Source organism: Stegastes partitus, unplaced genomic scaffold (genome assembly GCF_000690725.1).
Source record: "Stegastes partitus isolate 25-593 unplaced genomic scaffold, Stegastes_partitus-1.0.2 Scaffold6, whole genome shotgun sequence".
Lineage (NCBI taxonomy): Eukaryota > Metazoa > Chordata > Actinopteri > Pomacentridae > Stegastes > Stegastes partitus.
Genome location: NW_007577737.1, coordinates 1,082,116 through 1,096,727, shown reverse-complemented (window position 1 = coordinate 1,096,727; position 14,612 = coordinate 1,082,116). Strand labels below are relative to the sequence as shown.

The following is a 14,612-nucleotide window of genomic DNA, read 5'->3' as shown; positions in this document are numbered from 1 at the left end:
AGTCACGACTGTATTTTAAGAAAAGAGCTTATCAAGGTAGAAGAGTTCAGGTATCTCAGGGTCTTGTTAATGGTGGGTTGGGTGCAACTTCTGCAGTGATGTAAAGCTCTGATTGTCAGTCTGAGCTCTGCCTCCACCTATGGCCGTGAGCTTTGGGTAAAAGAACAAAGCTGAGAATACGAGCGGCCGAGATGAGTTTTCCGGCTGAAATTGGGTGAGACATTTAGAGTTCAGAGGCGACCTCCTCCACTATGAGAGAAGCCAGTCGAGGTGGTTCTGATACCTTCTGGGCACAGTTAGCGAGAAAGATTGAAGCCCAGAGGCCGAGCAAGGACTCACTGGAGAGGTTTTATCTCCCATCTGGCCCGGGAACAGCTGGGGATCCCTCAGGAGGCGCTGGAGGAAGTTGCTTCTCCCTCTGCTGAGCCTTGAATGGACTAAACTATTTGAAGAATGGATGACTGAATGGACCTTTTTCCCTTTGCTGTGTTACTATCACAGTTGTTCTTCTCTGCAGTCCTTTGTGACAGACAGCAGCCTTTGTGCTCAGTGGCTCAAAATTATCGCGCAAAACGCTACACGGTTAACTTGAGCAGGCGTCTGGTCGACTCACCCCCGAGCGTAAATGGTGTAGAGCTTATTTTATCTTTTGTGCGAGGCTGGATGAGCATGCATGCGTGTGCCTAAGCGCTGTGTCTGCACCGGCTGTACTCCACATCCCCTCATTAGGTTCTGCACTGATGAAACAGCTCCACATAATTTATACACAAAGGGGCTCAAACTCTGCATCTCGCTCCCATTTGCCTCATTTTTCTTTTTTTTTTTGAAGAAGAAGTGGGAGAGATTTGGGAGGTCTTTCTGTCCTGATCCGCTTTTTCATTCATGAACATTGAAGTGATGCTTTTCCTGAGTGTGTGAATTATTTGTTGCAGCTCTGATGTTGCATCTAGGTCAACTCCCACCTCCTTTTTTTCCCTCTTTGTGCTGTAATAATCTGCAGCGTCTCTGCTTGTGTCACTTCATGGATTTCTTCTTATGCTGGACTTCTGGCAGAAAACCCTGGACTCGTTTAGCTACAATAAGCAGTAAATGCATTACGGCCCGTCCAGACATCCCCTTTAAGAACCTTTAAAGCAGCTAATTAACCTATCGCTGCACAGTTATACACCTTTTTGGCAACACTCGTAAACTGACTGATGCACCTGCCACTTGTAGCGCTGAGATAAATGCCAAATGGGGACCCGAACTGGAACCGCTTAGAAGCTGTAACTCAAAAGCTTTTCTGTAACTGCCCGGCGGTTGACATTCAAAACATCCCTGACATTTAGCGGGAGGAAGCAGCGCTCAAAAACACACACATGCAGTAGTTTCTTTAGTAAGTAGGCCCATCAGTTTATTCAGATACCTTCTGCTCTTTCAGGCAGCGTTTCTTACTTAAATCAAAGCTGAAGCACACAGACGGGAGGTTCAGTGAGCGTTGGACTAAATGTCAGATGATTGGACAGGAGGCGGTGGAAGTGATTATGATTTGGCTGCCTGAGCGAGAAAACACGTCTCGTCAGCTACCATGCTGATGCAGAAGAGGTCAGAGGCTAACAGTAGCGCAGTGATTAGCAGGATCCTGTCCTGTCATCTGCAAGTACAAGAACATAACATGGGTTCATGACAGCTCTGTGATTAAACATAGAAACAACAGCGGCTTCCCAGGACGACGCTCAGGGACTGGGAACCGCTGATTACCAGCCTGTCATCACTGAGGTCCATATTTGACATGTTTTTAATTACAGGTGTCATTATTTTTAATTGGTCAATTATTACTAAAAGCATTAAATGCTGCTTTGGCTCTGATGCAGCCTCCTCTCTGTCTGCAGTCACTCTGTCCTTCCCCCAACACCATCTGATTGGCTACACGCCGCCTGTACCAGCCAGTCACTGAAAGCTATTGTTTACACAGAGAGGCAGACAAGCACATTAGCAGACTGTAGATGGTAAATTAGCAAAGCTGTGTTTGAAAGGTCAGGTAGGAAGATATAACGAACACCACGACACTCCATGAGCATGCTGAGGTTCACTGTTACACAGAAAAAGACAAAAATAATTCACCTCACTTGATGTCAGTGCAACTTATTCTGCGTACGGCGCTAGGCTAAGGCTATCATTGAGAGGTATGCTGTGCCCTTAAGCCTGTGACAAGTGCAAGATCTAAAATCAGATCAATTTTACCATTAACCACAATCAGCACTTTCGCTGCTTTTACAGTGGCCATGGCTATGCTAACAGCTAGTGGCTAAGCTAGGAGTAAGCCGCAGATTACCTCAAGACTGTCTCTGTAAAACAATAATTTGTAATGCTTGAACATGTGGGCAATTAATCATTCGTGATTACCAATATTCAGTATCAAAAAAACATATTGGTCAATTCCTAAAGCTTGAGGAACCTAACCAAGAGCCCATGGTGCTGGACTGGATAGATATCTTTTATTATTTGGCTTCTCTGAACCTAAGAACCGCAGTCACACTCAGCTGGTTATCAACGCTGTAATTCAATCCAGGGTTTCTGAACCTGGCCGCCACATGACAGGCTTGGTGTCGGCACCAAATGACCAAACATGGAAAGGTGCAGAGATGCTTATTTCTCACAAGATGGAAAAACTATAATCCTAAACCAACATGAAGAGTTTTATATGGGCTGAAAGTACCATAGCTGCTGCAGCAAAAGCCAGAAAGGGTACAGCTGGCAAATACCTGCCAAGTGTGTAAGTTAAGTCTGCTAATCAGTTTTACTGTCCCACCAGTAGATCTGAACAGATACGATTATTAAATCAATGTGGTATTTAGATGTATCCTCTGCAGGGTAAGATGATGTTTGCCTGATTGTTTAAACTGTCTCAGGAGCAAGTACAGAATGAATATAAAGTCGTCATGTAAACTCAAAAAGAGTCTTACAGCAAATCTTACGAGGTCAACAAGGCTTTAGCGATTCATGAGTCTGTTTTGGCATTATGTCACTATACAAAGGCCTGTGGAACAATGACACTACTTTGAAATGTCTTGCTCTTACATGAGAAAAAAAAGAAACAAGAGATAGTTTCCTCCACTGAGAAGCCATATCTCTTGCATCAGTGCTTGGCAAGGGGAAGAAAGGGTTTAGACCAGGGATCTCCAACTCCGGTCCTCGTGAGCTACTGTCCTGCAGGTTTTAGATGCAACACACCTGATTCGCATTAATGGATCTCTAGCAGCTTGTTGCCAAGTTCTACACAAGTCTGTTAATGATCCATTAATGTGAGTCAGGTGTGTTGCATCTAAAACCTGCAGGACAGTAGCACCTGAGTTGGAGATCTCTGGTTTAGACTATATCTAAAAAGTCCTACCTTTCTAAGAGAGCTTCTCCGTCTATGCACCAAGCTCCATTGGATCTTCTAGGGATAGTGGTACCACTTTGAAAAAGAAATGATTGATCAGTAGGCCGAGTTGTTCTATATGTTGACGTGTTATCTTGACGTAACCTGCTCTGGAGCTGGTTAGATGTGCAGCCCCAGAGATCCCGTGTTGAAACTGTATGTGGCACTGATAGGATGATGCAAAAAGAGCAAACGCTGACTATCAAATAGAAACTCTTTTAAAGAGTACATGATAATAAAAGCTAATCTAATGGAGCAGTCTGATAAGCAAGTTGCTTGACTGACAACATGTCAAACAATAGCTGTTGATTGATACTTGAATATTTTCAAGTGACAAATTGCAAAATGAAACCAAAAAACTGCAGTGTGTAAAATGTCCACTTGGGGCTGCCTCCAGTCTCCACACACCCCCATGTTCACAACTTCACAGCAGAAATGAATGAGTTCACAGCCTGATGCCAACATCTTTTTTGGTCTCAGTAGCTAAGTTTCCTGTTTATGATAGCTACATGAGGGCATAATCTTTATTTAACTCACCCATTTAAACTGTACTAAGGTCTAGAGTTAAGGGTGTAGCTGATTGTAGCGACAGCCGTGTGCCGTCATAATAAGCAATCTGTGGTTATTTTTCCAGCAAAACGGGGAAAACATTTGGTGGTTTTACTCAAATTTTCTCTCACGTTATACTGTGCTGTGTGTTTTGGTCTGCTGGTCTGAACAAAACAAGTTATATAAAGACGCCATCCTAAGTTTTGGGATAATAATTAAGGGTTTTACAGACAGAAATGGATGAATCAGGCTGAAAATGAGTAGCTTCAGCCCTAAAACGGAGTCAACAGCGAGGATGTGGAGTGTGCTGTAGATTCTGGCTCTCCGCTGGTTAAACAGCTTCATAATCTCAGTGAAACTCTGAATGGGCTCAGTGCACAGACAGACTTTTGAACTGTGAGTAACTTTAGTCTCGTTCAATAAACCAGATGGATTTCAGTGCACAGCTCTCTCTTTGTGTGTTTTCTGACTAAGACCAGCCCGTGGGTCGGCGCTGCTCAGCTGCTGATCACGCTGAACACTCTCACATGCAGCAGAACAGAACAAGATTTGGAGTTCAGGGTCGAGTTTACGCTCTACGGAGGCGGAAGCACAGCAGGAAACGAATCCAGCCAATTAAAATCTGACTCTGAGCTGGGTGGAGACAAAACATTTCACTCGCATTTCCTTTATTTGAGGCAGACTGTTCCCAGAGGAATAGAAATCCACTCAAGCTTCAAAGGCATACCCAGACAGAGGACACTTCCTTTAGTTGTTTTTACTTGTGTTTAATGAGGGGTTGTAGCATTCATGTAAATGCAGTTACATATATTATCTATATATAATTCAGATGTTTGTTTGTGCCGAGAAATTATCCGGAAGAAAAAAAACAAAACAATCAAACAAAAAGGGATGTCACAGATATCAGCACAGACAACACTGGTATCAGTTCAGCCTGATCTCCTTTAATTGGCTCTTTTCCGTCGGTGACCTCCTGCAGTCGTGTCAGTAGGTGTTTGTAAAATCTCACAATGATAGTTTTGTTGTCAAGAAAGTGGAGGAGAAGATTGTTGCAGATGTGAAAAGGTACATTTCAAGTCAAAACAACAAAAACATTTAACTGAACGGCAACTGAAAATAATATTAATTTCAAAAAACTTATGAAAATAGTCCCACATGGGATCCAAACTTATGTTGTTCTGTTCCTTGGAGCTGTTTCATGGGAAGGAAATTATGTAATATGAACTCGCCCGACTGACTGACTGACTGATTTCTTATTTATTGAATTGTCTTCCATCAACATTTATTGATATATTTTGGGTTAGAATTTCTTTAAAAAGGCGATAATGCACTGAAACAGGACTAGACACTTTGGTAAAGTTTTTTTGTTTAATTTTTTGGAGAGCTGTATAGCTTTGAGAAATGGTGTTGAAATATATGAGACGACTTAAACTTAAAGAAAGTAATATTTACCCCATTTGACTTGATTTAAGATTGAAAATGGGATGTCTACACTGTCATGGTTTAAGATTGGCAAAAATTTACTTTTCAGTAAGGCTAGTTAGCATATAGCGCAGCACTAAACCAAATCTTTCCAAGGCTGATGTTGTAATACAATCGTTGGTGTAACAACGTCTTATGTTCTGCCTGTCATCTTTTAATTCCTTCATCGTTTTTTGTTGGACTTTCTGTTGTTTTATTGGTTTAGTTTGGAAAAGTTCAATTTGATTGTGTAGGATCAAGTTCTTTGCTCTAAATGACCCTGAATCCAGTGTAGCTGCGTTCCTCCTACGAATAAAAGCGATACTTGCATCATTTAGTGAGAAACCCAGTTTCTACAAAATGATGTTCCTGTGCAACTCAACTGCATTGTCAGATATATCATTCAGGAACGTAATTTGGTGGGAAAAGGCTAACAGTTAAAAAGGCGGCAAAATCTGCGCTAGGAAGCAGAAGAGATGGTTGGAGGCAAAAGAAGACCAGAGTTTGGGATAGATGTATGGTGGCTGGTTGGGAAGTGGTGAAGCACTTTTACAGGTAAAACCAACTGGAAAGGGAACGTACCAACTCTGGGACTGAACCGGAAGTGGTAACGGGGAGCGGCCAATAAGAGCTGTTGTTGTCATTTATGGAGTTCATGGTGGAGGATGTTTTGACGTTTGCGCTTCCCCCTTCTGACTTGGAACCACTGCCACAAATAGAGTTCCTGGATGACTCTCCATTTCCAACAGCAATACATGTTCAAACCAGTTGAAATTACCGCTCCTAGATTCATACGGTGTGTTTGAGTCACAAATGGGCTTCAGAATCCAAAATAAACCAGGATTTGGCTGTTTATAAGCCATATGACTCGAAGACCACCAGAGCTTGGACTCTAAAAATGTTGTTTGTTTCATATCTAATGTAATATATATAATATCTGATGCACTGCTGCAGCATGTCTGGCCCGTCTGTCTGGTCTGCACCATTTAAAACCTCTAAAGACCGACCACACGAAAACAAAACCACGTTAATCAGCTCATGTTTTGGCCACAAACCAGGCAAAACATCACTCTGTCGCTGTCCATCTTGGGTCACCATGAAGTCCATAAATGACAACAACAACTCTTATTGGTCGCTCCCCGTTACCACTTCTGGTTCAATCCCAGAGTTGGTATGTTCCCTTTCCGGCTGACTTTACGTGTAAAAGTGTTTCACCACTTGTAAATTTGTTTTGCACTTCCCGGCAGCCGTATAGATGAGAGACCACAAGTCCCAGAACTAAGTTTGTTTTCTGTCGTCATTTGCTTTCAGTGTTGGCAAAAGAATTACCTGGTTAGGTTTAGCCAATTATCAGAGCTTTACATGTTAGAAACTCAGTTAGGTTTTTCAAATCTATCTCGATAACCTCCCCTGCCATGTCCGTCGACACAGCAGTTTGGGGTGGGTAGTTAAAGGAAATGCGCTGGCTGTCGCATGCTGTCAATTCTCTTTGGTTCCTTCTAGTCATGGTTAGTGTCATACTGGTTTCTGACTTTCTCCGTTAGGTTAGGGTTTGTTCTGATTTGTGCTCTTGAATAGAGGTTGTAGTCCCTTTTTTGGGGGGCATCCTCCTTCGAAGTTTGTCTTGTTTTGTTCTTTGTTTTCTTCACTTGTTGATGAATCCATTTTCGTCACGTTGTCCCAGCTGGTGTCATATTGTTTTTCAGAAGTGGTTTTAGTTTCTGATTTTTTTCGGTCCGTTTTGGTTTATGTTTCTGCATGAAGTCGTGGTGACTTTTTGGGTTTATGTTTTTGAATTTTTTCTTGTTTTCCTTAGTGGTTGATTAATTTACTTTCCTGGTTGCGTTGTCTCGGTTCGTGTCATGTTGTTAGGGTTAGAAGAAATGTCATGGTTTGGGTTGAAGTACAACCTTTTCACTACATATTTGAAACGTCTCCTCTGTTTTCTTTTCCTGGTGATAAATAATTGGTTCGCAAAGACACACTGATTAGAAATGTAACTCAACAGAATGTAGAGAATACAGTTTAGTTGTATAGGGAACTATAGTTTTGTGACGATTGAATGGATCAAATAAAAAAGGGTGAAATTTTACTTGTGAAGGCCTTAAAGAACTGAAGAGATCAGTCATCAGGGCCTGGAGCTTTGGTTCTACTCTGGTTTTTCCTCGTGCTTCTTTGTCCTAGAGGAGGACGATTTCGTGGCAGAAGGTTGAGACGCTCTTATACCTACAGTCTCTCTCTCAGATGTTGTTTTGATGAAGAAGCGAGTGAAGGTGGAAGTCGTGGGGGATGAAGAGGACAGCTGGCGAAGGAGGGCAAGACCCTCAAAGTTGTAGCCTGAGAATAAAAAGGGGTCTTTGAAGTCGGAGCCGACTTGCACTATCTGAGGCTTGTGCAGACGCCCACACGTTCCCCTAACGCTCTGCAAGACGGAGAGAGGTAGACGCCGCAGAAAGAGACAGGAGCGATAGAATAAATCCATCAGGAAGGAGGGGAAGCCATGCGAACGGATGAGGAGACGCTTAAGCAGAATGATGATGAAACAGAATAGCGGATGGCATGAATGAGGACACGAGGGAAGGGAGGGTGAATGAAAGGAGCGGTGACGGAGATGACAGTGAAGAGAGGGGAAGAATGAATCAAACACAAGATTGGACTCAATTAAAAGGAAAATGGATTCAGAGTGGAGTTCAGAAGGAGAAGCAGAGGTGTAGAGGGAGGCAGGGAAGCCGTGACGGCGGAGGACAGGAGGGAGGAGGAGGAACGAGTGATGAGGAGAGAGGGGGGAGGAGGAGGAGGTAAAAATGGAAAGAGATGTAGGGAAGCACAGCAGAGGGATGATGGGAGGGCGTAGAGGGAGACGTCACTGGGACTTTCCCTCAGCTCCTCTCTGCCTCCTCCCTGTTTTTTCAGAGTGGGTGGTGGGCAGAGAGGAGAGAGGCTCTGCTAGTCACGCACAGCCGCTCACCAGCTTCGCCCGGCCGGTCGCTCTGACAAAGACCCAGGACTCCTTTAAGAAGGCTGCTCACTCAGGCAGCTAATTCAGATGAGGAGGAGGAAGACAGTTTGCTTTTTTTTCTTTCCGAGGGGCCCGTCAGAGCTTTAAAGCCCTCAGCAGACCCAGATTTGGGCAGGTTCAGCGCTGACACAACGCCTCTGGAACTGGATTTTGCACCATCCTGTTTGTGGAGCTTCAACTTCTCTCCTACTGCTGGATTTTGACTGTTGGTGTTTACCTGAGGTGACTCCACTACTTTTTGCCCCCTGTTTGGAGATGAGATCCAGCTTCATGCAGGTCAAGCCTGTAGCGACACAGCAATGCAGCGTGAGTGTTCACAAGCTGGCATTTGTGTTTGTGCACGCATCCTTGCACAGTTTGTCTTTGCATCTCTTTCAGATTTGGGGTGAGTAGTGTAGATGCAGCCTGAGGGATTACCCAGCGTGCACTGAGTGCATTTTAGCTGTAAACATCCCTGATCTGAAACGGGAAGCATAGTTTTCCTCCGACACCGAGCGCCGTTGTTGACTTCATACATTATAGAAGAAACTAGCCGGCGGGGCTTGTTCTGGAGATAAACATTTTCAGCAGCTGAAAGAACTGCTGAGATGGTTTTTCAAATGGAAAAAGGTGGAATAGCAGCCCTCCACCGACTCTGATTTATACCGTATCTAGCCGAGGTTATGAAAGAAGTGACTACAACTGTGTCATAAAGCAGCCTTTTTAAAGAGATTAAAGGAATGCACCGGTACATTTACATAAGGGCTGTACCTAAGTAGGATTATCGTGAAATTTTTGGGGGGATTTTGCTGCTTAACACTGCATTTTGGAGGGAAATGTATTTTACTCGTCATTTATTTACCAGGTTTGGTTACTTTTCATGTTATTATAAAACTTAAATCTGCTCTCATTAATAAATTATGATGTTGTGTGTTGTCCTGCTGCTGGACCTCGGGCAGTTTTTTTACTTACTCTGGGCTCATTTTTCACTGTAATATAAAAAGTCCTTCACCTCTGTGGAAAAAGCACAAATGGCCAGAAGTGGAAAGAACTCAGAAACGTCTTCTATGAAAAATGACACAGTCAGAACGCCATAAATCATAAACACCTGAAGTGGAATTTCTTTTATTGTTTATTGTACAAGAATGAAAAAACTAAAATCAACATACAGAAGCTTTTGCAAAGTTTCCACAAGTGTTGCAAAATAACACGAACTCCGCACACTAGAGATGATTTACATGTTTAATTAGTTTTCCTCCTTCCTGTCTGCTTTGTGTCTGCTGCACATCCTGCAGTTCAACCGAAATATCCCAGAATCCTTGTCACATGACTGATGGTCACAGCTTCAGATTAATTTCAGTTTTTTAAAGGATCTAGTTATTGCAAGTTCTGCAAGGTGTCTCGGTTAGCAAGAAGGTCGCTGATTGGCGTCCCGGTGAGGACACCCGGGATCTTCCTGCGTGGAGTCTCCATGTTCTCCCCGTGCAGCGTGGGTTCTCTCCGGGTTCTCCGGCTTCCTCCCACAGTCCAGAAACTTGCTGAGGTTAATTGGTGATTGTAAATTGTCCGTAGGTGTGAATGTGAGTGTGCTTGGTTGTCTGTCTCTAAGTGTAGCCCTGTGATAGACTGGTTACCTGTCCAGGTGAACCTGCCTTCACTCTGAGTCAGCTGGGATAGATTCCAGCCCCCCACGACCTGAGTGAGGATTAAGGTGTAGAGATGATGGATGGATCACAATTTTAAGCTTTGGATGGAGCGCTACGTCACAGTTTGTGCAGGCTGGTTCAAATATGTGAACTAATGCACACGTTCTTGCAGCTACGCGTGTTTTCTGATGTATGACAGAAAATTAGAGCATTACACAATACTAGAATTAAGTAGTTTTTGCTGCAAACCTTTTAGATTTATTCTCCTCCTCCCCCACTCTCCTCATCATTTTCATAATTTGAGACGCATTATTATCCACTTCTGGACAAGTTAAACTGCAATAAAGAGTCTCAGCAAATGCCAGCCACCAACATGTCTGCTGGAGGGTTTTCCGCAGAGACGCTCTGACCTCTTCAGCAGTAATTTCCTGTTTCTGTCAGGAGCCTCTTTAATTAGTTAGAACCACTGAAATCATAACAGTCCTCCCCCTACCTCCCTGTTTTTCTCTCTTTTCTTTTCCCCTCTCACTTCTATATATATCGCTCTGCTCCGAGAGCCAACCAGCCAGCTCCAGGGACTCCTGTGTGCTCATGCATGCTCGCGTCTTCTGTGCAAAATGTTTCGGCGCACACGGTGTGCTCGGTGCGTGCATGTGTGAGCGGATATGTGGAGCTGCTGGCATGCATGCATGGAATGAAATATTCAGGTGACAGGCAGCCACTCTGGAAATCTCTCTCGTTTTTTTTTTTTTTCTGTGTTTCTCTCTGCAGGAGCTCCATATGCAGTTATCCTGCCATGAAGTCCAGATTTACACTCAATGTTCTGCTTATTTTGCTTTTTTTTTTTTGCAGCATCACTAAAATAAATTATCCCCAAGTTGGACAACAGGACACACATGTACCAGTAGCTGTTCGTACATAAGAACACAGAGGAGCTGAGGATAAAGAGCAGAGGGGTGGCGCAGAGAGTTGTTGTTGCCCACAGGCTCGGGAGCACTTTCTGCATTATACATCAACCTCTTTCTTGCTGTTTTTTTTTTCTTATCGTCTTCCTTCCTGCCCCAAGTTGCTGCGGGAGATATCAAAGGCATCAGCTCTTGTTTAAACTCCACTGGATCCGTTTCCAGTCGAATGATGGAACACAAACGAAGGACACGACTTGTGTCCGCTCCAACCAGCGCCGGCCCGGTGAAGGTCGGCACTGAAGGCTCTTAGCAGCAAACAAGAGGCACTCAGGGCTTCGCAGAGAAATGCTCCTGGTGCCTTATGAAGCGCTGAAAGTGGCTTGAAAGGCAGGTCGATGCGGCTGAATGGGCACGAATGGGCCGCAGTGAAAAGCAAACTAATAATTGGTAATTGCTCTTCTCCTTCGGTATTTATAGGCCGGTTGTGTCACAGGTCGTGAGCTGGCGTCTGAATGAGTTGCGTGACCTTAACACTGATACTGTGTTGGTGGAAGAAAACGACTTTATCTTCCTTATTTTGGCCTTTTTAGGAGTCAGATTGAGAAGTGGAGTATTTAGCTTGGCCAGATCAAACGTAGAATCCTTGGGCGGTTTTAGCTGTTTTACTTGGGACGCCTTGTCAAAGCGCTATTGTGAGTTTCTTACATTTTTCAGACAGCCTAGAAAACCATTGGAGTTTCCTTTTAACCCAAACTATGTTCTTCTCCTCAACTTAACCAAGCAGTTCTGTAGCGTGAACCAAACAGCGACCGAAAACAGCGACTGAAAATGTAAAAATTAGCTCGTCACCAACGGCCACTTTGCCGTGACCATTTGGTGTGACATTCGGTTTGCTTCAGCATCATTTTTCACCACATAGAGTAATCTGATAGACCTCTACAGATATGTAAATGTCAGGAATAGATGCCACTAACTTTAAGCAAAGACGTGTTTCCCTTCCAACATGCAGTTAATGTCGTGAAAGGGTCTATTTCAACCTAACTCATGACCCTTTCCTGTATTTAACCAGGTAGGTTTGGTGCCTCAACTTAACCAAACAGTGAATGAAAACAAAACTTTAGATAAAACAAACGCCAACGTTTAAACAGAAAAGCTCCTACATGAGTATCACATAAATATATAGCGCTTTTATCCAAAGCACTTCACAATGTGTTTCTCATTCACCCATATTCATACACCAATGGCGACAGAGCTGCCATGCAAGGTGGGCGGGGGATTGAACCGCCAACCTTGTGACTGGAGGACAACCTGCTCTACCACCTGAGCCACAGCAGCGCAACATACTGACGGCTTTAACAACAATATTTGACGTCCTCGGAAAGAAAATAGGTTGAATTACCACAAAAATCAACGTTCCTACGTGGGAGTCCACCTCCAGTCTCCTGGGAAAAAGCCCTTTAATGTACAAACTAGTGAGTCATGTGATATACATGTCCAATAGAAAGGATTAGACCAGAAGAACAATATGACAGCCTCCTACTATGAATCTGGATCAACACTGCTTTCATACATTCTTCCCTGCAGCCGTTCACTAAAATGTTTAATTTGCATCTTTATTTTAGAGGTTTGAACGTGTAAGTATATCCAGAATTTCAGAACACAAAAGATGAGGGGAAAGATTAAAACATTCTTGCTAAAAGAGAAGCTTGACAGTAGTCCGGATCACTCGTACTGTCAACAAAACCCAAACAACAGTGGATTAATCCTGCTGACCAGAATGATCTGTGCAGCTGAGGCTGTTATATCATATGATGCTCAATTGTTGCCAAAAAACTACGAAACACAGATCACTGAGACACACTAAGCTGCACTGGGGGACACGTTTCTTTATTATAATAAACATGGACGCTGTAGTTCGGCTGCTGAACGTAGTCCCCAACAGACAGACCATTTACTCCCATTTAGGTACTGATTGTTAAAAACTATGTTGTAAGAATACTTCAGCGTTTATAAGTTTTACATCCTCAGTAGTAACTGATGTGCTCTGAGGTTGTCATTCAGATTAAAAAGGTTGAATTTCCCCTCTTCTTCATCACAGCACCACCCAGGGCTGGAAGACATCAGCCCGGCTGAGGAGGTGACGGACACGGAGGACAACGAGGAGGAGGACCTGGGCGTCCTGGACGACCAGCGGAGCATCATCCTCCACCTGCTCTCTCAGCTCAAGCTGGGCATGGACCTCACACGGGTACGAAACGCCGACATGCCAACTCACCAACACACCGACACACCGACACATCGACCCTCCAGCTGGGAATTCTGTAGAGTAGAGCTTCAGAATTCTTATCTTATCTTATCTTGACTTGACTTAACTTAACTTTGACTTGACTTGTTAACTTTGACTTGAATTGACTTATCTTATCTTAACTTAACTTGTCTTGTCCTGTCTTGTCTTATCTTATCTTATCTTATCTTATCTTATCTTATCTTATCTTGACTTAACTTAACTTAACTTAACTTAACTTAACTTAACTTTGACTTGACTTGACTTGTCATGTCTTAATTTAACTTGTCTTAACCTAACTTATCTTGACTTGACTTATCTTAACCTAACTTTGACTTGACTTGATTTAACTTAACTTTGACTTAACTTGTCTTAGCTTTGACTTATCTTATCTTACTTAACTTGTCTTGTCCTATCTTATCTTATCTTATCTTAACTTTGACTTAACTTACCTTGTCTTGTCTTATCTTATGAAAATAAAGTCCATTGGTCCAAACATTGACCTTTTCTGTGTTTCCTGCCCAGGTGGTGTTGCCTACCTTCATCCTGGAGAAGCGATCACTGCTGGAGATGTACGCCAACTTCATGGCCCACCCAGACATGTTCCTGTCGATCACAGCCGGAGCCACGGCCGAGGACCGAATAGTTCGCTTTGTGGAGTATTACCTGACCGCCTTCCATGAGGGCCGGAAAGGCGCCGTGGCCAAGAAGCCCTACAACCCGGTGCTGGGGGAGACCTTCCACTGCTCCTGGGAGGTTCCTCGGGACAAAGTCAAGCCTCTGGTCAGGTCCAACCAGGGCTCGTCCAGGGAGCCCAGCAGGGGCCCGAACAACGCTCAGCAGGGCGACGACTCGCCGGGGGGCTGCTACAGGGTCCGCTTTGTGGCCGAGCAGGTTTCCCATCATCCTCCGGTGTCGGGGTTTTACTGCGAGTGCCGGGAGCGGAGGATGTGCGTCAACGCCCACGTGTGGACCAAGAGCAAGTTCATGGGCATGTCTATAGGAGTGTCCATGGTGGGGGAAGGTGAGTCAGCCCAGCAGGACGTACACAACCCCCACTACAGTTAAATTAGATTAAAGTAAAAGATCTTTTATCCAAAAAACCAAAACAAAATAAAACTGCCCAAAGATGACTGTGAAAAACAATGTTTGAACAAGACACAAAAAACCCAACATTACAGAGTATGAAAGTGTTATTGGCAAAATTCACTTATCACGACACGATAATCTGACCCTTAACAATCCTAAACCTGCTATCCGACAGGTTTTTAGGAAAAACCAACAGAACCCATAAAAACAGCCTTAACATAGCGACAGCCTTGGATTCTGACTCTGACATGACATTTAATGTCACCAATCAGGACAA

At 43.8% G+C, this 14,612-nt stretch overlaps 1 protein-coding gene across 1 annotated transcript in view; it reads left to right on the top strand.

The window, feature by feature from the left end:
- LOC103356601 (oxysterol-binding protein-related protein 10) overlaps positions 1-14,612 on the top strand; it is a 101,852-nt gene that overhangs the window by 70,697 nt on the left and 16,543 nt on the right. Inside the window, exons 8-9 of the mRNA XM_008280822.1 lie at positions 13,061-13,210; positions 13,772-14,270. Coding sequence (XP_008279044.1) covers positions 13,061-13,210; positions 13,772-14,270 — 649 coding nt within the window. The remainder of the gene's footprint in view (positions 1-13,060; positions 13,211-13,771; positions 14,271-14,612) is intronic.